Source organism: Notechis scutatus, chromosome 2 (genome assembly GCF_049901735.1).
Source record: "Notechis scutatus isolate UNSWTSFEM ecotype Mainland chromosome 2, rNotScu1.2, whole genome shotgun sequence".
Taxonomy (NCBI): domain Eukaryota; kingdom Metazoa; phylum Chordata; class Lepidosauria; order Squamata; family Elapidae; genus Notechis; species Notechis scutatus.
The window spans coordinates 7,218,191-7,243,463 of NC_142010.1; the positions used below are offsets into that span (position 1 = coordinate 7,218,191).

General features: G+C 42.7%; 2 protein-coding genes and 1 long non-coding RNA gene across 3 annotated transcripts in view; 1 reads left to right on the plus strand and 2 right to left on the minus strand.

The window, feature by feature from the left end:
- The first annotated feature begins 4,937 nt into the window (after window positions 1-4,937).
- On the plus strand, window positions 4,938-6,324 carry LOC148131669 (uncharacterized). Its single transcript, XR_015747102.1, has 2 exons — window positions 4,938-5,253; window positions 5,900-6,324. It is a non-coding gene; the product is annotated as an uncharacterized LOC148131669 (long non-coding RNA).
- Window positions 6,325-8,413: 2,089 nt separating this feature from the next.
- LOC113432128 (uncharacterized) overlaps window positions 8,414-25,273 on the minus strand; it is a 44,807-nt gene continuing 27,947 nt past the window's right edge. Inside the window, exon 3 of the transcript XR_015747040.1 lies at window positions 8,414-9,651. The gene's annotated coding sequence lies outside the window, so the exon portion shown is untranslated. The remainder of the gene's footprint in view (window positions 9,652-25,273) is intronic.
- The window catches only part of LOC113431829 (uncharacterized), a 28,535-nt gene continuing 11,675 nt past the window's right edge, over window positions 8,414-25,273 (minus strand). Inside the window, exon 2 of the mRNA XM_087953057.1 lies at window positions 8,414-11,737. Coding sequence (XP_087809183.1) covers window positions 9,728-11,536 — 1,809 coding nt within the window. The 5' untranslated portion in view covers window positions 11,537-11,737 and the 3' untranslated portion in view covers window positions 8,414-9,727. The remainder of the gene's footprint in view (window positions 11,738-25,273) is intronic.

A 25,273-nucleotide genomic window follows, 5' to 3' on the forward strand; every position in this document is an offset into this window, starting at 1 on the left:
AAGAGGCTTTTTAGATCTTCCCCCCCCCAGCAGAAAATTGCAGCCACCAGTTTCACAGCGTGCAGCCCCAGCGGGCTCCGATCTGGGGAGGGAAGGAACCTGCAGCTGACACGCTTCAGCCCAGTTGCTTCTCTGCTTCCAGGCCGTGGAGGGAACCGAACAGCCCGACTTGCTCCCGGACTCTCCTCCCACCTGCTGCCCCCAACTCACCTGCCAGCTGCTGCTTCCATCCTGGGAAGAGAACAGAAGCCGCTCTGCCCACCAACTTCCTCCCATGATTCATCCGGAACAGGAAGTTCCCCTACGCTTCTCCTCCTCTCCCCTCCTTTCTAGCAATGCAGTACTCAATGGTTTAAAAAAAAAAAACTCCTTTTTTAAGCGCAAGCGCGGTGTCGATGCCTTTCTAGGCACAGATGTTGCCTGACCGCCATCTAGCAACAGGAGGTGGAAAAATACGCCTGTCCAATCTCCACCAAGGCGTTTGGAAGATTTTTTTTCACTGATTATATGGCAGCAGGTCGTTTTCGACTCCTAGCACCGGATCTTTGCAACTGAATCAAGTGAAACACTGAAACGTGACGCTACTTAGCTCTGTTTTTGGTGCCTTTGGGTCAGTCTTGATGCCTGGCCTTGCAGTTTCCTTGGCAAGGGTTTTTGGAAGGGGTTCCCCCCTTTCCTTCATCCCCACACCACACTGGATCTTCTTCCTCCCCACAAAATATACCCGTTGACCTGTTCCTGCTGCTCCAAAAGCAAATTGAAGGCTGCAGCTTTCAAGATCAATCAATCACTCAATCAATTAATCATAATGGAGCTGGAAGGGACCTTGGAGGTCTTCTAGTCTGCCCCCCTGCTCAAGCAGGAGCCCTGTAGCATTTCTGACAAGTGACTGTCCAGTCTCCTCTTTAAAACCTCCAGGGACAAAGCACCCACAACGTCTGAAGGCAAAGCTGTTCCACTGGTTTATTGTCCTCGCTGTTAGGAAGTTTCTCCTGAATTCCAGGTTGCTTCTCTCCTTCATTAGTTTCCATCCATTGTTCCTTGTCTTGCCTTCTGGTGCTTTGGAAGAACCAACAACAGCATGCAGTTCTGGGAAAGCTGACAAAAATGGCTGAATGAGTGGATGGATCTTTATAGGTTTCTGTGACTTTGAAGTATGAAGTGTTTTCGGGACTGTGCAATGAAGGGGCTTTTGTGTCTTTTGCTATTTCAGGTGGTGGGTTAATTATACGGTATTATGTCAGATCACCCAGCAAGAGTCAACCAAGCCTGGGACTCAAAAGACAACCTACCAAGTTACCCCTGCATGGCCCCATGGGAGTCTGACCCAACACAAACTCAAATTCAAAGCCCAACAGGGGGCATAAAACCCAGGGACTCTCAGCATCTCCTCCTTTTCTACCCAGGATCTCCAAGCCATGTAGTCCTGTCCACCATTAAACCATCTTTCCAAGCAGTCGCCGTGTTTCCAGTGTCTTTCTTCCCCACTTGGAACTTATCAGTTTCTATCCATTATGTCCTAAAAGTCCTTAAAATCCTGTCCTTAGAATTTGGGTGGGGGAATGCAAATTTTCATCCCATCAACTGGAGCTGAAGGTGTTTTGTTGGTGAAAAGACTGGCCTGGGTTTCTTAATGGGCACAAAACACCCATCTCTAAAGACTTCAGACATTTGCTGAAAGCTGTTCAGACTGCTTTCTGTCTTTGTTAAAAAAAATCCTCTGGGGAAATATAATATTTTGACTCTTTTTGTTCTGCCTTCTGTACAGAGGTAGATTTTGTCCTCTGTACAGATCCAGATAGATAAACTCAACAAAGCATCCATACAAAGTCTTTATTATTGGTTCATCAGGTATCCTCATAACTCACCTTTATGACAAAGTTCTTCTTAATGTCCAATCCTTTGTATATCTGTCTTTGTAGGTAAAAAGATAGTTATCTCCTTATCCCCGTAGCGGTAGAAAGAGCAGCTACCACGAGTCAGTGAGTTCAGGCAAGAGTGAAGAAACCTCCCCCAACCCATCAAGGGGTCAATTTAGTGACCAATCAGGATTACAGATGTGGTCACGTGACATGGATTACATTTCCCAGGATACCTTAACTACATTTACCATGATGCATTCCCTTAAGGGGACAGCTCACAAATCCGAACTAACTATCCAATTCCCATACCACGACTGTGACTTGCAACGTCCTGTCAATTTTGTTTGTCGGAAGCCAATTCTGAAGGTTCCAAATGATGATTCCATGACTGTGGGACACCGCAACTATCATAATTGCAAGCCAGTGCCACCCCCCAAATAACTGTGAGGGCCACAAAGGTCTACTTTTTCAGCACCATTGTAAGTGGCAGGTGAGGACTGTCTATAAAACTGAACATCCCAAATGATGCTCGGTAGCTATTATTTAAAAAATCCTAGGTTAAGCACAGTTGTACCAGGATATTAAATGGATGGTGCACTACTAGGAAATCCTGTGTTTGTTTGCTACATAGTGAAGTTTAAAAAAAAAATCACAGAAGACAGCAGTGGCATTATCAGTTTCCAAGAAAAAAAGCATGTCCATAAAATCACAAGTTAACGTACCCTAATACGAAGGAGAACCAGTTTTAAAGCATGCACCATCAATGGAATAAAATCTGGGGAGCGAAGGAATATGTAGTGTAGAAAGTTAGCAACCACTCCTCTCCTAGAAGAATGAAATATTTTGAGAAATATTCAAAAGGCAGAATATTATATTTCCCTGGAGAGAGAAAGCAGTCCCCACCTTCCTAAATAGCCCACAGCAGATGTCAGCACTTAAGAGATAGCTTAAGAGAGCTCTTTCCATAAGCAAATACTGTCAACGCATGGCTGAGCAGAGAGAATGGGAGAGCTCTTCCTCCTGGCAGGCAGGGAAGCTGCATGGCTGAGCCTGTGCTGTCTTCCGCCCCACGCGATGCTGCTCACTTGTCTGGCCAGTGTGTGTCAGAAGAGCGAGAGGCAGGAAAGTTTGCCCAAGTCTTCTCCTCCTTCATGGGCATACACAGAGCATGCAGACATCTCATGGTGCTCTGCTGCTGCTTGGAAGATGTCCTGCTCCTTAAGGTACTTTGACACGGAGGGGAGGGGGATGATAAAGGGACAGGCAGGGCATCTTTGCTGTGAAGGGAGGCAGAAAAGCATTCCCCTTCTCGGGCATACACACAGAGAGTGCACACACAGTGCCGGGAGGACTTTCCATGAGGAGATGGTGTGAGGGTGAGCCATGAGTCCCTACGGTGCCGTGAGTTGTGTGCACGCTGTTGAGGTAATTCCCGGTTAGGAGAATGAGCAAATACAGGGAGACATATTTGAGAGGAGTATTTGAATAATACACATACAGCACACAGATACACTGTACAGTAAATGTAGGTTTTTACTTCCAGAAACGTTAAGCAAAGTTCAAGATAAGCAGTCCAAAAGTCATTCACAGGTTAAATCAGTCAGGTTTCAATCCAGGGATAATTCAATAACAAAGTCCAGTGTCAAAAACAGTTCAGTATCAGACTTACATTAAATCCAGTAATATCAGTCAATTAGAAGAAATGGAGCAACGGCAATACTTTCCAACAGAAGGAAACAGAGATACACTTACACTCTCTTCTGAGACTCAGACTAAGACTAAAACAACCCAAGTTTCTGGCTCCATCTTATGGCTGTTTATATATTTCTAACCCAAATACCTGTTAGGTGACTTATATTCCTAACACACGCTCTGTATGTGTGTATGCCCGAGAAGGAGGAGAAGACTTGGGCAAACTTTTCTGCCTCCCTTTGCTCCGCTGCTGCTCGGAAGTCAGCCGCTGCAGTCTGTCCCTTTAAGGTACTTCGACACGGCGGGGAGAACGGACCATAAAGGGACAGGCAGGGCACAAGAGCTGCCTTCCGAGCAGCTCTGCTGAGAATGGAGGCAGAAAAGTTCAGTAAGTCTTCGCCTCATTTTGTCAGCCCAAGGGCGGAAAGGGGGGGAAAGGTAAGGTACGTAGGCAATCACCCTGTCTCTGCAACATCGCTCATGTGACTGGGTGGGTGTGGCCAACTCAATGTCACTCACAGCTAGGTGCCGCCCCCATCTTGCCGTGAGTGATGTCAAGTTGGCCACGCCCACCCAGTCACATGAACCATGCCATGCCCACAGAACTGGTGATGGTAAATTTTGAATCCCACCCCTGCTCAGATAGATCCAGGGGTGGGATTCTACCAGTTCTGTCCACCTCTGTAGAACCGGTAGTTCTGAAGAGCAGCAGACAGAAAGCATACATACAAGCAGTTCTACGTCTGCTGCTGTTTCGGCCCGCCCACCCGCCCGGGCTGTTACCTGACCTTTATTTCCTGCTTTTTCGACCGCAGCTGCTTTGCGTGACATAGCTGAGGTTGAAAAAGCAGGGGAAAGGGCTTTTCCAACCGCTGCGCACTTGCACGCAGCGCTGCTCAGCTGTCTGGGCAGCTCAGCAGGTTGTAAATTGCACTCACGTGCAAAGCGCGCATGACGCAGAGCAACAGAACCGGTATAGTTATACCAGCCAGATCCCACCCCTGGATAGATCTGTTCCACCAACAGAGCCTGGAAAGTTTAGGGAATCACGCCAGAGCACAAGACCTTCTGTTAGGGAGAAAGGAGAGACTGTGTGAAAATGGAATGGAAAAGTGAATGAGCGAGTTGAACTTGGGCAACCAGCTGGGAAGTTACTGAGTGAAGTCCTGTTAGGAGGGGTCCTTATGTCTGGAAAGCAAGTAGAGGTCCCCCTGGACTCTCCTGAGTTCGAAAAGTGTGGCAGGAAGAAGGGGTCCTTACCTCAAGGAAGGAAAGCAGAGGTCCTCCCATCTTCCTTGAGTCCAAAAACTGCTGCGGGGTGAAATGTCAGGGAAGGAGGCGCCCTTACTCTCTTCAGAGAACAGTAGATTCCTTCCGGGCCCCCTTTTTGGCCTTCAAACTGACAGCATTATTCCCTTGGTAGGAGGGGTCCTTACTCTGGGAAGGGAACCAGAGTCCTCCCAGGCACATTTTGTCTGAAAACTGTGATGGGGCGAGTTTCCTTAGGAGACTCAATTTGCCGGAGATCCACCTATAGCTCAAGGGTTGTGGTATTCTCCCCCTAAGGGGGATTCCTTGATGCCTGGGATGAGAAGCAATTGGCCGCCCAGGCGGGAATGAGGAAGAAGCTCATGTGCAAGTTATGAGAAATGGTCTTTGCTCAGAGACGAAGCTGGAAAACCAATTTGGCTAAATAAAGGTACTTAAAAGAAAATGGAAACATATAAATAGGAATGTTGGGGGGGGGGGGTTGTTTGTTAGTTTGTTCTCCCTCTTCCTTTCTGTCTTCCATGCAACCACGTTATATTTATTAAGATTTTGCCTTCCTAAGTTGAGTTAACTGAGATGTATGGTGGGAAACCAGGGTGTAAACCCAAGAGTTCTGTTTTCCTCTCCTTTCTCCTTGTTTGTGTGTCTGTCTGTCTGTCTGTTTTTCAGTCTTTGTGTGCCCTTGAGGTAATTGCAACAGTTAAATGTATCTGATCCCTACAGATAAGAATTTTAAATTGTTAGGAAAAAAAAAGAATGAAAGCAATGAAAGAAAATGCCTTCACCCTGGGTTGGTCTGGCCAACAAAACAGGGTGAAGAGAACCTTTTTTCCTTCCCTCTCTGTACCTTTAAGAACAGCCCAAGGTTATGAGGGAATGTTTTAAGTTCATTTACAGGAAAAGTTTCGTTCTTGCATTTACTGTATGTGTTTAAATGGTTTTATCTGTCCATCCTTTTCCTAAGCATGTGAATCCAACTTCTTCTTCCCATCTGTAATGTTACCAATTTGTTGAGACTGGTTTATCTGTTCAATAACTGCAGTACTGATGTTCCTTTTTCAAATCCTGCCTGCAAGCTATCCACCCACCCCCACGCTATCTCAATCTCTTATCCTCCAACAAGCCTTTCCTGGGAGAGTCACCCACAAAGGGAAGAGGGGGCCCTGTTCTCATATCTTTCAGCCCTGCAGAGACGACTCTGCAACCTGTGGAAGCTGATCACACTGACCCAGGTGCTGCCTCCAGAGGAGACCATCCATTCCAGCCAGGTAACTGGGTTTGGATCCAGCCATCCACTAGAAATTCATCACAGCAACCAGAGTGGAACAGACCTTCCCAAGCCTGACTGACTGGCCTTACCACCAAGCCAAGCCTAATAGCACCCAGCAGACATGAAAGGACCCTGAAATGGACTAAAAGACACTTTTCAATCCCCAGAAGACAGCCAGAAAGACTATGGGGGAGGGTGGAAATTCATTGTAAAATTTTCTTTCTTGCTTCATTTATGTTGTAATTTGTTACATGGGGGAATGCCATTTGGGAGTGGTTGGCACAGCAAGTTCTGAACACCTTGGACTTCTGTCTGGTGGGAGGGAAATTTGTCCAGGATACTTGTGTAGCTGCATACACACACACACACACACACACACACACACACACACACACACACACACACACACAGACAACTATTCAGAATCAGACTGAGGCTATCCCCTTCACCTACCTCCACACAAAGCTCCTCCTAGGATTTTGCTCTGTGGCAACTAAGGACCAAGCAGTCATATCTCCCTGCTAATTCCATGGGGGAGGGGGCATGCCCCTCAGGAAGTTCCCTCCCTAAAGAAGTAGCGGAAAAGAGACCTCTAAACCCCAAGCCCTGATTGTGACTCACAAATGATGCTGCCCAGTTGCTCAGTAAAGCAACTAGAAGGACTCCCAGGGCTAATTGTAATTTGAAAAATACTAAATAGCCTGTATTGCACACTGGCTAACCTCCATTTGGCCTCACAAATCCTGGATGCACTAAACTAAGATCTAAGGCAGGTTCAGGGAGAAACCCTTGGAAATGGGCAACCTGTAGTTATTCAATAATGCAAAACCATGGCTGTGAGGAATTTTGGGGCTTGTGCTTTCTTCAGACCTGACTGAAAGCTCACAGAAAGTGACATCAAACACCTGAAAATTGGCATAGAAAATTGGATACTGTACATTTCTTTTACAGAACTTTTGCCCTGGCTGCCAGATCTTCATAGGTTGAAAGCTCTCCTTTTGGGAGCCAAGGGATACTTTACTAATGGCTCTATCAATGCCTTCCTCTTTGCATCCATAGTCTGTTCAATTTTAATCTTTTGCCAGAAAAATGTGTGTGTCCAGTTTAGTTCCCTTTCATGTTAGCCCGTCTTTGAGGGTTAGGGTGTCTTTGTTGTCATTGAACCATGGATCTTCAGGGAGCAGCGTTTTCAGCCTTTTTGTCATCAGGTTTCCCCGGTGCTGTCTCAACATCTAGTTTCACCACAGCTGATGGCTTGGGTCACCGGCTGGGGGTGGGGTGGGATAATGGCATGAATTACCTCCTTGTGACAGCTGTTCAACTGTGGTTTACTGGACAAGGCATCAGCGAATAGGTTCTTCCCTCCCCCCCCGGGGATATGTTTTAATTCGAAGTTGAACCGTTTGAAGTACTGCGCACAGCTACGGCCACATCACTGGCATCTGTCTAGACAATGAATGATTGTTCGGGATCAGGGTGCTTAAGGACTGGCTCCTCAGCAAACGTATTAAATAATTCCATTGCACATGCACAGGGAGCAGGGGGAGCTTATGGGGTTCTGTGCGCTTTCTCAGTGGCTTGCAGGGGGATCATAGAGGTATTGCATTATAGACACGGGTATGTGCTCGCACACTTTTGGCACATGACAACAAAATGGTTAGCCATCACTGACCTAGTTTGTACCTATGTCATTGTTTTTTCTTATCTTAAGTGTAAAACTTTATTTTTACCTGTGTTGAATATCATTTTGTTACATAGGGCCCACTGTTCAAGTCTGTCTTTTTGGATCTTGACCTTATCTTCTGGAAATTCTTTCCAGCTGAGTGCCATCTGCAAATTTGATGAGTTCACCTTCTATTCCGTCATCTAAACCGCTTATAAAGATTTTGAGCAGTACTGAGCCTAAAATGCAATCTGGGGTACCCCCTGTTTACTTCCCTCCATGTGGGTGTAGTTCCATTGAGGACGACACGTTGAGTATAATTTGTCAGCCAGTTAGAAACCCATTTTGTGGTGGCTGGCTATCCCACATTTCTCTCGCTTGCCAAGAACTAGGTTGTGATCTAGTGCTTTACCGAAGGTTGTGATCAAATGCTTTACTGAGAACTAAGTATACTATGTCCACAGCCTTTCAGCTGGTCCACTAATTTAGTCACTTTGTCAAAGAATGAAATGTTAGTTTAGCATGATTTGTTTTTGATCAACCCATGTTGGTTAGTGGTTATAACTTTGTTTGCTTCTAGGTGTTCACAGATTGATTGCCTGGATATGTTTTCCAAGATGTTACCAGGTATTAATGTCAGGCAGATTTGTCTATAAATTCCTGGGTATATCTTTTTTGAGGATGGGAACAACATCCGCTCTTTTCCAGTCCTCAGTTACAGATTGTCTTGAACTTACAACCATAACTCAGTCCAAAAGTTATGTTGTTAAAGTGAGAAATGTGTTAAGTGATCCTTGCCCCATTTTATGACTTTTCTTGCCACATTTGTTAAGTGAATCATTGCAGTTGTTAAATTAGTAACACCAAGGTTGGGCTTCAAAAATTGTAGCAACGGGTGCTCTGCCCAGTTGGTGGGTGGGCATGGCTATGGTGGATGTGGCCTATTCAGACTCCTGCACCATGGGGGGTAGCATTTTTGCTCTCCCCAGGTTCCGGAGGCTTTCCTCGAGCCTCCGGGAGGGCAAAAATGGCCTCCCCAGGCTCTCTGGAAGCCAGAAAGGGGCCCATTTCTGCATTCCCAATCTTCCAGGAGGCCCATTTTTCGCCCTCCCCAAGCCTCCGCACATGCCCTGCACTTACCTGCATCTAAAACAAGCTACATGGGGACTCCGGGGAGGGGAGGGGCAAGGTGGGCAGGGCCAGCAAGGAGTGGGATTTGGGGGTTCTCTGAACTGCACAGAATCTTAGCTACGGGCTCTCCCGAAACCCTGCGAACCCCCAGCATCCCCCTCCTGAGTAACACTGTTGTTAAGTGAATGTGGTTTCCCCATTGACTTTGCCACTCAGCAGGTCACAAAAGGGAATGACATGACTGTGACACTGGAACCATTATAAGTCCGTTTTCAAGCATCTGAACATAAATCACACAACCATGGGGGGATGCTACAACGGTCGTGTGTGAAAAATGATCATAACTCTTTTTTCAGTGTCATTGTAACTTCGGTCACTAAGCAAACTCTTGTAAGTTGAGGTCTACCTAAAGTACTCCCGTGTTCCAAGGACTTTGAAACATGTTTCAATGGTTCTGAAATCACCTTTGCTGGTTCCTTCAGAACTCTGGGATGTAGCCTGTCCAAACCCAGTGATCTGAATTGGTCTAGAGCTGACAGCTGTTCTCTTACCTTATTTTTCATATTCCAATTTGCATTCCTAACCTGTCAGTTGCAGTTCGGTTTTGAAAGTTGATTCGTGTTTTTCTTTATCAGTGAAAAAACATGCAAATTATCTTCTTTATAACCTAACCCCTCTTCTTATACTCCTGTGAATTAAGGAGGTGTCTCTCTGAGCCTCTTCCGAATAGGATTCATATGCTGCGGACTTGATACACTCCTATGGTTTCTCTCCTGTGTGAGTTCTTAGGTGTATCACCACTCTGGAATTCCAACAGAAACTATTTCCAAAACGGGACACTCATACAGTTTCTTTCCTGTGTTGAGTTCTCTGATGTGTCACCAGGTTGGAACTCTGATTGAAACTTTTCCCACAGTCAGGACATTCAAAGGGTTTCTCTCCTGTGTGAGTCCTCTGGTGTTTCACGAGGTTGGAATTCTCACTGAAACCTTTCCCACAAACAAGACATTCAAAGGGCTTTTCTCCTGTGTGTGTCCTCTGGTGTCTCACCAGGCTGGAATTATCATAGAAACTTTTCCTGCAATCAGGACATTCAAAGGGTTGTTCTCCTGTATGAATCTTCTGGTGCCTCACCAGGCTGGAATTTGTACTGAAACTTTTCCCACAGTCAGGACATCCAAACGGCTTCTCTCCTGTGTGAATCCTCTGGTGTGTCACCAGGGTGGAATTCTCACTGAAACTTTTCCCGCAGTCAGGACATTCAAAGGGCTTCTCTCCTGTGTGAGTCCTCTGGTGTTTCACCAGGCTGGAATCATCATATAAACTTTTCCCGCAGTCAGGACATTCAGAGGGTTTCTCTCCTGTGTGAAACCTCTGGTGTGTCTCCAGGCTGGAATTTGTACTGAAACTTTTCCCACAGTAAGGACATTCAAAGGGCTTCTCTCCTGTGTGAATCCTCTGGTGTGTCACCAGGTTGGAATTTGTACTGAAACTTTTCCCACAGTCAGGACATTCAAAGGGCTTCTCTCCTGTGTGAATCCTCTGGTGTGTCACCAGGGTGGAATTCTCACTGAAACTTTTCCCGCAGTCAGGACATTCAAAGGGTTTCTCTCCTGTGTGAATCCTCTGGTGTGTCACCAGGCTGGAATTCTGACGGAAACTTTTCCCACAGTCAGGACATTCAAAGGGCTTTTCTCCTGTGTGAATCCTCTGGTGTGTCACCAGGCTGGAATTTGTAGTGAAACTTTTCCCGCAGTCAGGACATTCAAAGGGTTTGTCTCCTGTATGAGTCCTCTGGTGTATCACCAGGCTGGAATTCTGACAGAAACTTTTCCCGCAGTCAGGACATTCAAAGGGCTTTTCTCCTGTGTGAATCCTCTGGTGTCTCACCAGGCTGGAATTTGTACTGAAACCTTTCCCACAAACAAGACATTCAAAGGGTTTCTTTCCTGTGTGAATCTTCTGGTGTCCCACCAGGCTGGAATACAAACCGAAACTTTTCCCGTAATCAGGACATTTAAAGGGTTTTTCTCCTGTGTGAGTCCTCTGGTGTTTCACGAGGTGGGCATTCTGACTGAAACTTTTCTTACAAACAGGACATTCAAATGGTTTCTCTCCTGTGTGAGTCCTCTGGTGTGTCACCAGGCTAGAATTATCACAGAAACATTTTCCACAATCGGGACATTCAAATGGTTTCTCCTTGGTGTGAGTCCACGTTGCCATGGTTGCTAAAGCATTTACCGCATCACAATCACTTGTAGGCTTCTCTCCTGTAGGGATCCTTCTGAAAACCACAACAGCGTTGTTCTGATCAAAGATTCTGCCATATTCAATGTATATGTAAGGTTTTTCTCCAGTCTGGATCCTCTCATGCATAATCAACTGTGATTTGCAAGTTGTATCTTTCCCCCAACTGGCACATCTATGGAGCTTTTCCACCACTAAAATTCTGGAGCTCAAAAATATGGATGATCCCTTGTTAGTTGTGCTTTGATTTACTTGTGATTTTCTTCCTTCCAGAGTGAAGCCTGCAACACTGTCTGCTCTACACTGCTTTCCAATCGACCTTTTCCTCCCCACTGACTTTTTTACTCTTTTGCTGAATGGAAAAATAATCTCCATTGACTTTTCATGTAACGCATGCTTCATTTTCACCCATTACTTTTCCCAGCTAGAAATCTCTTCTTCATTTTCTCTCATTTCTCTCTCACCTGCTGAGGAAGGTGAAGAATTGTGTGGTACTCTGAAGGAAATGGAAAATATGTTGATTTCTGGACTGACTTCCTTTGCTATTCAATGTTGCTTGTTATTCTGGGTTGTGCAGAGTGTTCTTATTGCCATCCTCTTTGTCTATTAGATTGAAATAAAAGGGCATCTTTAATGGTTGCAGAAGATGAGAAAAAAAGAAAAACATTTACATTACAATGAAAAATGATCAAATTCACTTGTTGACTGGGTCAATCATAAATTCTTAGCAGCGCAAATGACTGTTTTCCAATACAGACAAGTGAAAAAGAAAGTACACTCTCTTTCATTTCTATGGTTTTACTTATCATGGTATCATAAATATCATTGCAACAGAACAGAATAGAATAATAGAATTGGAAGGGACCTTGGAGATCTTCTAATGCAGCCCTAGTCAAGCAAGACACCCTATAGATTGGTTGGCATCGCAGCAGGAACGGCTAAAAATTAGCGGAGCTCCACTGAGCTCTGTGAAAACCAGCCAGTACCAACTTGCTGGGAGACCCTACACGGTCAAAGCCACCCTGGAGGGGTGGTGAAGGAAGAAGAGGTGCTTCATTGGTCACGAGGAAACCACAATTTCCTCGTTAGGTCTGAAGAAAGCTCTCCCGAATGGCAGCAGGGATGACGGCCATTTTGGCAAGTCGCAAGCTGTGACAACTGGGACAATAAGAATTATGCTGGAGTGGTTTATAGACAGAGCATTGAAACTGGGTGAGATACCTTCCAACTTTTATTCTAAAGATAAAATAATTTGAAAAAATAATCTCCAAACATTAAGAAGGCAGCTACTGGATACATGGAGAAAGATTAAAGACTCAGATGTGAAAGACATATCTAATGGAAGCTTTAAAACAGAGAAAGTCTGGAAAAGATTTAACGTCTTGAAAAGTGATTATTTGGGATTTTGCCCCAGGAGGAAAAATTGCAAAGAGAAGAAGAGGAAATAATTTCTGTCTGTCTGGATTGTTTGATAACTTTGACATTTGGAAATTACCTTAAGACTAAAAACATCTGGGTTTTTCTTAAAATTTTACAATGGCACTATCTGTGGATGAATTAAAAATGGAATATGAAAAATTAAAAGAAAGAGAACAAAATGGCAAGGATTTTTTGGGAGCTGCCTTCCACTTTTTAGAAATGGCAGTTTCTACGTACCAGCAAATACTTGAGGAAAGAGAAGGAGAAGAAGAAGAAAAGGAAGAAGCCATCTTTAATGGACAAAAAAGTTTGATTAAGAAAGAAAATAGGAAGAGAGGAAGGAAAAATGAGAATTTAAGATTCAATAAAACAACCAAGAAAAAGAAAAATAAGGTGGAAAAAAAGGTACAATGTTAGAAAGCAATTGAAAAGAGAACTACAATGGAGAGGGGAAGTTAAAAAGGTGGAGGTTAGGATGGGGGGGGCAAAAAGACCAGACTGGAGAAGAAAGGGAGGCAAAAAGGGAAAAAAAGCCACAGTCTGAAACAAGATGCCAAAAAGATTTTTTTTAGAGATAAAGGATAAAAGATAGTGTATAATTAAAGAAAGATTCTGCAAGAGTACATAAGATAGTATTGTAGTATTTGCATTTGAAATAGTCTATTGGAATATTATAAGATTTAACAAAATATTAAAATATTAAAATGTTTAATAATGATAGATCTCAATATTTAATAAAATATTAAAGAGAATGTGTAAAATGATTAATGCTTAGTTATTGTTTAATTCATTATTGTTTTAATGTTATTATAAATTTACTATTTCATCTTCTTATTCTAAAATAATGTATTAATTAGAATTAGAACTAGAATGGAAATTATATACTTAACTATATTATAAATTTATTATTTTTTTATTTTAAAATGCAACATGTAGAATGTACTAAGCAGAGTCAGGATGGAAATTATGTATTATTTTAAGTGTTACTTTAGGGGAAAGATAGAAAGGCGTCATACTTTAAAAGTGATTACAGGGGAAATTCTTTGCTAAAGAGAAGAGATAAATAGATGATTAGAAAAGAACGGACAAAAGATACAAGCATAATGATTTTGAAATAAGATGAAATAAAAAAATATAATTAAGAGAGTGAAAAGAAGGGAGAAGTTATATAGAAAATATAGAATGGTCAATAAGATATGAACGGTATATAAGGTGAGCATGAATTTGATTGAGGTCTGTAAAAAAAGATGTAACCCGGGGCTAAGCCACTTTTCAAAAGAAGTTTTATGTTTTATGTTTTGTGTTTTGGTTAGCTATGTTTGATTGTGAATTAATAAAACCTTGGAGGAATAAAACTAAAGGGAGAGAAATTTGGAAAAGACATGTACAAATGATAATTAAGGAGGTTTTATCTTTTTATGTCTTGTTTTATGTTTTGTATTTTGGGTGTTTATGTTTGACTGAGAATGAATAAAACCTTGATAGAAAGAAATATAATTGAATAAAAGTGAAGGGAGAAATAATGAGAAATTTGGAAAAGATATATAGGTGTTTAAATGGAAATGTGATAATTTGGAACTATGCTGTATAAATGTCTATATTCGATTGAGAATTGATAAAACCTTGATAGAAAGAAATATAATTGAATAAAAGTGAAGGGAGAAATAATGAGAAATTTGGAAAAGATATATATGTGCTTAAATGGAAATGTGACAATGTGGAACCATGCCTTAAAAAAGATGTTTTATTTGCCTTGTTAAAACTTATAAGTAATTTTTAGAAAGGAGGTTTTATGTTTTTATGTCCTATGTTTTGTTTGTCTTCAAAAATTAATAAAATTTGTTTAAAAAACAAAGAAAAATGATTATTGAGAGAAACTGGTTTTCTTATTTTTATTTTTAACCCCTCCATCTGTTGACAATAAGCTGTTTGATTTTTGCACCCTGTTTAATGTTGGAATTTGTAGATGGAGGAATATTACTGCAGTGTAGGAAATACAAGGGAAAGTGATAATTGTTTAATATAAACAAAGGAAAGGAGCGAAAATAAATAACACCTGGAAGACCACTTGACCTTTACTCTATTTCAGTAAGCAATGTGGACGTTTGGAAATATCTAATGCGCTTCTTGAAGATCTTCAAGAACAACAAATACATTGTATGAAGAAACGTTATTGATGTTTAATTGTGCTTATGGAAAAAGTGATAAAGAATCATAAAGACAGAATGATATTGTTTAAACACAAAGATGCGAATGTAGAACACCCCCCTCCCAACAAATGGGGAAAAAAGATGAGTACAAATTGGGAAAATTATACACACGGATATATAAAAGAATCTAACATAATTACAATGTTCATGTTAAGGTTAGTGGTTGGAAGACAAGGATTATGTACATTTAATTGTATTATTATTGTTAGGTAAAGGTAAAGGTTCCCCTCGCACATATGTGCTAGTCGTTTCCGGCTCTAGGAGTCAGTGCTCATCTCGACTACAAAGCTGAAGAGTCAACACTGTCCGAAGACCCGACGACATCTCCATAGGCATGTGGCCGACATGAGTAAACACCGAATGCTTACGGAACGCTGTTATCTTTCCACCAAAGTGGTCCATATTTTTCCACTTACATTTTTACATGCTTTCGAACTGCTAGGTTGGCAGAAGCTGGGACAAGTAACGGGAGCTCAAATTATTGAATCATACCTTTTTTCACACATGACTTCTCTGTTTTGGTTTTCTTTTTACAAAATAAATGATGACTTGATGTAATATGTCATGTGTTGTTGTTCATCTGTGGTTGTATTTACTGACTTTTAAGAACTTCTAAAGACCAACTGATTTTTACTATGTCCTGATATGTAAAATCATAGAAGTCAAGAAGAGTGTACTTTCTTTTTCACATGACTGTATATCTGGAAGTCCTGGGGAGAGATTTTCTATATTTCTATATCTTATCTGTCAAGTGCCAGCTGTCTCTTATGTAATAAAGCAAAAGCAAAGAAATGTATAAATGTCAGATTATATTCATTAACTGGCAGAGACATGGTTAACAAGTTAACAAGTGAGTAAGCATGGCAACAGGCCAGCCAATGGGAGATGACAGCCTGGGTGTGGTTTGGCTCTGCGTGCTTTGCTGAGATTGAAACTGAAACTAACTTGCTTCTTGCTAAAACTGTTATCTGCTCTGAGCTGCTGCTGCTTGTTTTTGCTTACCTTGTGTTGAAAGAATCTACAAATGGTGTTGTAAACTTCACTCATTTTATTATGTTTATAAAGAAGTTAATGATTCTGCTGAATCAGTCATCTGTGTGTTTTCTGGACTTGAATTTCTGCTGAAACTTTAACAATAAATATCTGCCTTACACTATGTTCTGGGTTCCTTCCTTCTTAGGAGGGACAAGTCTTTATTCAGACGAATAAATGCACTGGCTTATCAACACCCATGCTTGTCTTTTACCGAGCCACACCTGTCAATCTGCATGACACTAGCTTTACATACGTGGGGGCTTTAACTAAGGAAATGATGCCTGAAGCCTCTGCAAGATTTGAAGCACCAGTTTTACCCGTGGAAGCTATGAGCTCCAAGTAAGGACAGAAAATAATTTCCACAACCCCTTTGGTGACATCCCAATTGAAGTAGTCCTCCCTTACTGACTGCAATTGGGACTGGCATCTGTGTCACTAAGGGAGCCGATCAATAGTCATTTTTAAAAAAACTGCTGTATTTAAGCACAGTTGAACCTGCTGAATAGACGGATGGAGGAAGCAATAGGAAAACACGGTGCTTGTAAGCTAGAAATGGAAGGAAAACAACCCAGACAAGATCAAATGGCACATCAACCCGATGTTGTTGCCTGGAAAACATCAGGTCCACTACAGAATAATTGAGTTGGGGGGGACCTTGGAGGTCTTCTAGTCCATCCCCTGTTCAGGCAGGAGACCCTATTCCATTCCGAACAAACGGCTGTCCAATCTCCTCTGAAGCCCCTCCAGTGATGGAGCCCCCACAACCTCTGGAGGGGAGCCATTCCCAAAGGATCCACCTTCGCTTGAAAGAGGCTTTTTAGATCTTCCCCCAGCAGAAAATTGCAGCCACCAGTTTCACAGCGTGCAGCCCCAGCGGGCTCCGATCTGGGGAGGGAAGGAACCTGCAGCTGACACGCTTCAGCCCAGTTGCTTCTCTGCTTCCAGGCCGTGGAGGGAACCGAACAGCCCGACTTGTTCTCGGACTCCCCTCCCACCTGATGCCTCCAACTCACCTGACAGCTGCTGCTTCGATGCGTGGAAGAACATAGAAGCCGCTTTGCACACCACCTTCTTCCCATGAGGCATCCGGAAGAGGAAGTTCCATTGAGCTTCTCCTTTCCTCCCAAATTTCTAGCATTGCAATACTCTATGGTTTAAAACTTCCCCTTTTAAGCTCAAGCACGGATGGCACTAAAATGTGGAAGTCTTTCTTGGCACAGATGTTTCTTTACCGCCATCTAGGGACAGGAGGTGGAAACACGCCTGTCAGGTCTCCACCAAGCATTTGGAAGATGTTTTCATCTTCTTCTTCTATTTACTGCAGATAAACGCAAAATACCATCACGCATCATCATGAAATCTCCAGAAGCCTACAAACTTGAAATTTGGCACGTATGTTTCTCTTGGCTTCTAGGTGCTTGCTAAGAAAAGGCTTTTTTGAAATGACCCTCAGAGCATTAGTATTTCCTATATTATTTATTTATTTATTTATTTATTTTATTTATTTATTTGATTTGTCAATTGTTTACAAGATAATAAGTATAAGTGTATACATAGTTGTGAATACATGAGATGGGTACATATAAGAAAAATAAAATTATTATTATTAACACCCTCTGATGCTAAGGAGTTTTACTCCCCCTCCCCACCTGAAAAGAAATCTCTTCCAACTGCAGTTGAGCTAAACCACGCCCTGACACAGCAAATACTGTTTCAGTTTCCAAACAGCCCTGAACTCTCTCACACACTGACATGAAGCTAGCCAGATGAATAGTAATGGATGCTGGTAGGCAGAGGCACATTTTCCCCCTTATTTTTACCCCCCCAAACTCGCCCAATCACCTAGTTTCGTAGCGAAACATGGGTACCTTGCTAGTTGTTTATATGGCAGCAGGTCGTTTTCGACTCCTAGCAACTGAGCTTTGCAACTAAGCCCCAAGAAATAGTGAAACGTGATGCTACTTAGCTTCGTTTTTGATGCCTTTGGGTCAATCTTGCAGTTTCCTTGGCAAGGGTTTTTTGGGGAAGGGGTTTCCCCCCTTTCCTGCTTCCTAAGCTTGGGAGCATTGGCCAAAGTTGAATAGATGGTTTTGCCCTTCAGGTGGGACTGGAACTGAGCCAGGGGTGGGATTCAATTTTTTTAACAACCGGTTCTGTGGGCGTGGCTTAGCTGGTGGGTGTGGCTTGGTGGTCATGTGACTGGTTGGGCATGGCCAACTTGACATCACTCACATCGAGGGGCGCTTCTCCTCGCCTGACCTCTCATGACAGTATGGATGCTGCAACTGTCTTAAGTGTGAAAAAGGGTCATAATTCACTTTTTCCAATGCAATTGTAACTTTGAATGGTCACTAAATGAACTGTTGTAAGTCAAGGATCACCTTTACTAAAATGCAAAAGACTTCTTTGCTTGCAAAAAGCAGCCCTAAATACCAATCATTAGATTTAAAATTCCTGCAAGCCAGAGTTACAAATCAGGCAGAGTTCCAGAGCACCTTGAGGAATTAAAATAGTTACAATGCAATGATAACTATCAGCAGCCAACTCTTGCTCATAAAGTGAAACCCTTTAGCGGAGAGGTCATTTAAGCTCTTCAGAAAGAGCACATCTAGGAGAAGCAATCCTTAGATCCATTTGCACTACTTAAAGATACCAGCTGGTCTCACTCATCTCACAAGATATCCTAAGGAAATCACCCGGATTTAAGGAAAGGTCACAGAAAGGCAGTAAAACAATCAGTGCCAAGCTTGCATCCTGCCTCTTGCAAGTACACCCCAAAAGGACAGTGCTAAATAGCACTAAAGCAGTGAAGGAGGACCCCCTCCTCAGATAGAAAAAGAAACCATGAGGCAGGAAAAAATTCAAATGCTTTACTAAAATCTAAGCATACGATGTCCACAGCACTCTCTGGTCCACTAATTTAGTCATTTTGTCCAAGAATTAAATAAGGTTTGTTTGGCATGATCTGTTTTTGATCAACCCATGTTGGCTACTGGTTATTATTTTGTTTGCTTCTAGGTGTTCACAGATTTGTTGCCTGGATATATTTTCCAAGATGTTATCAGGTATTAATGTCAGGTTGATCTGTGTGTAATTTTCTGGATTTCTCCCCCCCCCCCTTTTTTTTGAAGATGGGAACCCCATCAGCACTTTTCCATCCTGCTTCAGATAGTCCTGAACGTACAACCACAATTGAGCCCAAAATTTATGTGGCTAAGTGAGAAACTTGTTAAGTGAGTTTTGCCCAATTTTATTACTTTTCTTGCCACATTTAAGTGAATTATTGCAGTTTTTAAATTAGTAACATGGTTATAACAGTCGTTAAGTGAGTGAATCTGGTTTCCCCATTGACATTCCTTGTCAGGAGGTCACAAAAGAAGATCACATGACTCTGGGACACTACACCCGTCATAAATCTGAGTCAGCTGTTGAGCATCCGAATGTAACTCATATGACCATGGGGGTGCTACAATGGTCAGAAGTGTGATAAATGGTCATAAGTCACTTGTTTCAGTGTCATTGTAACCTAAGTCACTAAATGAAATGTTATAAGTTGAGGACTAACTCTAGTTTCCCCATACTCCAAGGTCTTTGAAACGTATCTTTCAATGGTTCTGAAATCACCTTTGCTGGTTTCTTCAGAACTCTGGGATGCGGTCCGTCCAGACCCAGTGATTTGAATTGATCTAGAGCTGACAAGATATTCTCTTTCTTTATTTTTTTTTGCATTCCTAATCTGGCACTTATGGTTCTGTTTTTGATAAGTTGTGTCATGTTCTTTTTGGGTGACATGTAAAGTATTTCCTTTGTACCTTCTCCCCACTTCTTATATGTGGTGGTCTCCCATGGAAAGAATGAGACACAAGCGTGTGTACTCGGGATGGGAGCCCAGAATAACTTCTAGTGCTTCCTTTTATTGAGATTTTTGTACATAGTCAGCATAATTACATTGGGGATTAATAATTAGATATAGTACAGGCTTGTTTGCAGTTGTTTAAGCTGCCTCCTTGTTTGTTTTTGTCCTTATTGTTCTCTTTTCTTTGCATTACCTTAGTGACCTTTAAACAGGCATGTATGTATAAAGCATTATATTAATCATTGCTCAAGCTCAGGCCAAAGTTTATTCCCACATCTCCCCTGTTTTAGTTTTTTGATGATCGCAGATGCCTCGGTAACTTTTCGCCATCTGCAACAGCAATTCTCCTTCCGTAGGCTTCACCTGACACATTCCTAAAAGTCCAGGGAGACATTGAATACAACAGCATACACAGAGAGAAAATATAATAAGCAATATCGCTCCAACAATTAGGTGATGAAGCCATGAACCATCTGGCAACCAGGACCAAAGTGCAGACCACACGTCCAGTCCCTCACCCTCCGATTGTAATGGATTCTCCTTCAGGGTTTGTTCCATATGCTGTATAGTAGCTGTAATGTTTGGAGAATAATCAGAGATATACATGCAACAATGCGTATGAATCACAGCGCAAACTCCCCCTTGCGCAGCCAAAATAGTGTCCACCGCATATCTGGTTTGCAGGACAAAGTCAAGGATTTTTCCTTGCTCTTCTTCAAGCAGCTTTAGCGTTTTAATGGTGTCTTTAAACATAGTAACTGTCCAATTGTTTAAACGATGTAAATCTCTATAGTTCATCATGACTCCTAAAGGAGGAATAACTCCTCTTGATATCTGTGTCCAGTAGTCATGAGTCAAAACAGAGTTTACTTCCGTTGCGGAACGTGCATTGTGGATATGAGCAGTCCCCAATGATTTTTGAATGAAATGAGATGGGATTACTTTCCCAAAGGTGCAGATCCCTTTCCATCGTGCTGGCATGCGATCATAGGCCATCCGTCCACACAGCAACCATAAATTTGCTCTCAGGAGATGACCAACCGTATTTGGTTCAGCATAGATTAATTGTGCAAAGGATTCCATTAACATAGCCAAATAAGTGGATGGTGGTGCGTATTTCCCATTCGCACATTTGTACAACTGGTTTTCTCTCGTGGTGGGACAACGTGGCAGGAATATATGGACACCTATTTTCATTGATCAAAGATGTGATATCATATCGAGAAATGTTATGTACAAAGTAAGTGAGATTTTTAGTTTTCATGTCATTCGAATAAACCCGACTTCCATTGCTAATAACAATTGTTTTGTTGCAAAACGGATATGTCCCCAAGTAAGTCATATTTTCTACTGTCTCATTGTGGGTCCAGCAGATACCCGCCACCTCTTGGATTTGGCTTCCAAGGTGTAAGGTATTTATGTTACTTGTAGTCCAACTGTTAGACCACATCCCTGAACAACCATAGCATTGTCCCTTATACCAGTCACCTTCGGCCAGAGGTACTGCAACCATTGGAAGTCCTGATGTTTTGTGAGTTGGCATGTGCATACATACCCAACTATCAGTTTTATTATGAAGGTTTGCTAGCTTCTCCATGTCCTGGATCAACGTGTTTCTTTTCCATTCCCCCAAATCCACCCCCTTGCCCCTTTGGCTGATGATAAGGACGCACACAGCGAGCAGGAACCCAAACAACTGTCCCCTCATCTTCAATGGCAGCGTATCCTCGGCCCCAAGTTATCAGCGGGACAGGTCCTCTCCACGTTGGATCTAGTAGTCTCCTATACCGAACTTTCGGTCTTGGCGTACCTGCAGAAGGGGAGGAAGCAAAATGCCTACTGGCTGCCATAGCAGCAGGAGATCCTGTCATGTTTAAAAAATTTAAAGTATATAAAGTAATATTAAGAATGTTTTGTATGTAAGGCAAACCATATCCATCCACTTCCCCCATTTTTGTTTTTATGTGAAGGAACCGCTAGGCTAAGCTGGCTCGATGTGTCCTAATTGTAGCTGCTCAGCTACCAATTGATGTAAAGCTATAAGCTTTTCCTTTGGAAGTGGCCATTGGTCAATCCAAACTGGCTGAGAGGTTAACAATTGTAATTTTTCCATTATCCAATAACAATTTTTGTGCGAAATTGTGACAGCAAATCTCTACCCCACAAGTTTATGTGCAGGGGCAACACAAGAGGTTGAATCCTTGCAGTCTCGCCAGTTTCTTTATGCAATGCCTTCAACCAATGTACACTACTTTTGCAAACTGCATACCACCTACCCCACGAACAGCCGGAGAGTCCTCAAGTGCCCATTCATTTGGCCACTCCTTTTGGCGTATCACAGAGACATCTGCTCCAGAATCTATAAGGCCAGAAAATGATTTTTCCTGAATTTCAATTGTCATTTTTGGTTGGTCTGCAGTCAAATTTTTTGTCAGCGCTAGCAATTCTGCAGCAACTGGAGAACTGGCCATTTCAGTGGACCCAAAACCGCCAGTTCGTGGGATCCCAATTAAAGGATTCATAGGAATGTATGGAAGCAATAATAACTGGGCAATAGATTCACCGGCCATTAATGATGTAGGAGTATCAGTGTACAATTGTATCTTAATGACCCCTCTATAATCTTGATCAATAACTCCTGGAATAACAAAAAAAAACTTTTTTCTAATGCAGAAGACCTGGGAAGTACCAATCCCACTGTTTTTTCTGGCAGTGGCCCATGCAAATGAGTGTCCTCAATGTACACTTGATTAGGAAAAGTCACATTAATTGAGTTCAACATTTTTAAACCCAAACCTGCACTCCTAGCAATTGCAGGCGATGCTTTTGTGACAGCCTTGGAAGCGGGGCTAGCTGCACGCCCCAAATTTAGTTTCCCGAATTTTGGTTCTGATCAGAGCGACATTGATTTGCCCAATGAAACCCTTTTTTGCATTTCGGACAGACTGACTTCGGGCGGATGTCCCTATTTTTATTTTTGTTAAATGCCATTCCCACCCCCTCAGGGGCATGGCACTGGGCTTTAAAATGGCCAGGCTTCCCACAATTAAAACAATTTCCCGTAGGCTTCATCCCTTTTTGCAATGCCATAGCCAAAGTCTCCATGTTGTAAGCCTGAGAACCCACCACTGCACATGCCTTTAACAGATCAGCCAGAGTAACCTCACCTCTAGCCACCAAAGGCTGTAAAATACGCTGGCAGTCAGTGTTTGCATTTTCGACTGCTAATCTCAGCAAAAGTTCCTTTGCTGCTTCCTCATTAGAAATTTGTCTGGTAATAGCCAATTGTAGCCTTTCCACAAAATCGTTGTAAGACTCAGATGCTGTTTGCTTAATTTGAGAAAAAGACTGTGCCGGGGTTCCCACATCCTGGATGCGGGACAACGCCCCAAGGACAGCTGCCATAACTACGGGAAGTGCGTGATCAGGCAAATTAGTAGCTTGATCAGCAGTGGATTCAAACAAGCCTGCCCCATAGATTTGGTCTGGCGTATACAGGCCCCCTGAATTCCGTCCCCTAGTGATAGCTTCTCTTTGATATTCTGAATCAAAAACCACATATTGAGTAGAACTCAATATCATTCTCATTAAATCTTTCCAGTCATTAGGAATCATGCGTGAGGTAGCCAAACTTGTCAGGAGCCCCTTTGTAAAAGGACTTTGAATACCATAATCTTTAACAGCTTTCTTAATCTCCCTAAGTACTGCCAAAGGAATCAGAACCCATTCAGCCTGCAGATTGCCTTGAGCATTCGCTTGCCTATTAACTGGAAACAAATTCATCTGGGGAATCTCATCAGGCTCTAATTTTCCTTCATTGAAAGCCTGATGCATCATTGCTTGAACGAAAGTTTGTGATTGGATTTTCTCCTCTACAGGCGTAGGCGCTGTTGGGGTTGAGAAGGCATATTCCAGTTTAGAAGTTGGGAGGTGCAACACAACTCCTTCATAAGGAGGAGGTTCTGTTAAAGGTTTTAAAAGAGGTTGTTGCTGGGTCTCTAAAGCAGTCATAACAACCTTCCAATATATCAAAATTTCAGCTGTTGCCCGTGGCTCTTCATGAAGGATAGTTCCAATTTTCCTCCATGTGTCTAACTTTAAAGAGCCCTTCTCTGAGTTCCAGGGACATTGCCACCAGATCTCTTGCAGCAGCTCTTTCTCATTACCTTTTGAAAGAACTATTTGCTCCCCCACAGAGGGTTTAAAGATAAAGAAATTTGTCCTGACTAACTTCAGCAGCTCACTAACATGACGTTCCTGTGGCTGAGAGAGTTTCCCCCCCATGTTCCCTGAAAAAAATCCTATTGTCCAGCAATAGTTAAGTACGTACTTTACCTATTCCAGGCAAGGAAACACGGAGGTCCGGACACATACCACCTGCAGTGGATCACGTCGGGGTCACCACTTGTGGTGGTCTCCCATGGAAAGAATGAGACACAAGCGTGTGTACTCGGGATGGGAGCCCAGAATAAATTCTAGTGCTTCCTTTTATTGAGATTTTTGTACATAGTCAGCATAATTACATTGGGGATTAATAATTAGATATAGTACAGGCTTGTTTGCAGTTGTTTAAGCTGCCTCCTTGTTTGTTTTTGTCCTTATTGTTCTCTTTTCTTTGCATTACCTTAGTGACCTTTAAACAGGCATGTATGTATAAAGCATTATATTAATCATTGCTCAAGCTCAGGCCAAAGTTTATTCCCACACTTATAGTCCTGTGAATTAGCAAGATTTGTCTGAGCCTTCTCTGAATAGGATGCACATGCTGCAGACTTGGGAGACATTTTCCCCTCACCTCTTTAGTCATGGAGTTTGCATATCTCCCAAGGCCAGTGTCAGGGTTCCAAAAGATGCCCTAATTAAATCATCAGTTTCAAGCCAAGCTTCAAAAGAAATCCAGTTATTAGGATCTTCATGACTGCACAGACCAGATGGAGCCAACTCTTGTTAATTCGGGCTTTACCTCTGGCCCTGTCAGTCACATTCCCCAAAGAAGCAATTTAGGTTTCCGTGGAGACGACCTCAGTGTTATCAGTTGGAATGTGCCTTGTTTTGACTAAGATGCCAGCTCCTTGATGCAGCTGCGAAGTTCACTTTCCTATGCCCCTTGCCTATGGCAACACGAGAGCAGGTCAGGGATGCTTTGTGAGTTGACAGCCAGTTTCTTCAGTCTGAGCATAGGGAGGGTATGGGATAGGGTGGATATAGTGCTGGGCTAGGAGCACGGAGGTACACTTTGTGTTCTCCACTCAGTCATGGAAAGTCGCCAGTGATTATCCACACAGACCATAGAGTTATATTCACTCGCAAACTTCTGAGATGCCCTTGCACCCCAATAGTGGTATAGACAGCTAAAAGTCTTGTTGTAAGTAAACATTGACAACTAGCTGAATTGGACCTGAATGGTGACAGGAGGAAGAATCGGAGAGGAATTTCTGGACCAGTGAGTTGAGTCAAGGTGTTTACATTCCCTGACCATATCACACAAAGCGCATAGTTGGCAGAGTTTGGGGGAGAGAAAGACTTCTGCTGCTTTCCTTGCATGCAGCCAAAAGCAGAAGCAGCAGAGACCCTGGGAAAATCCCCCAAAAAGTCTACAGGAAAATCCCCCACCCTGTT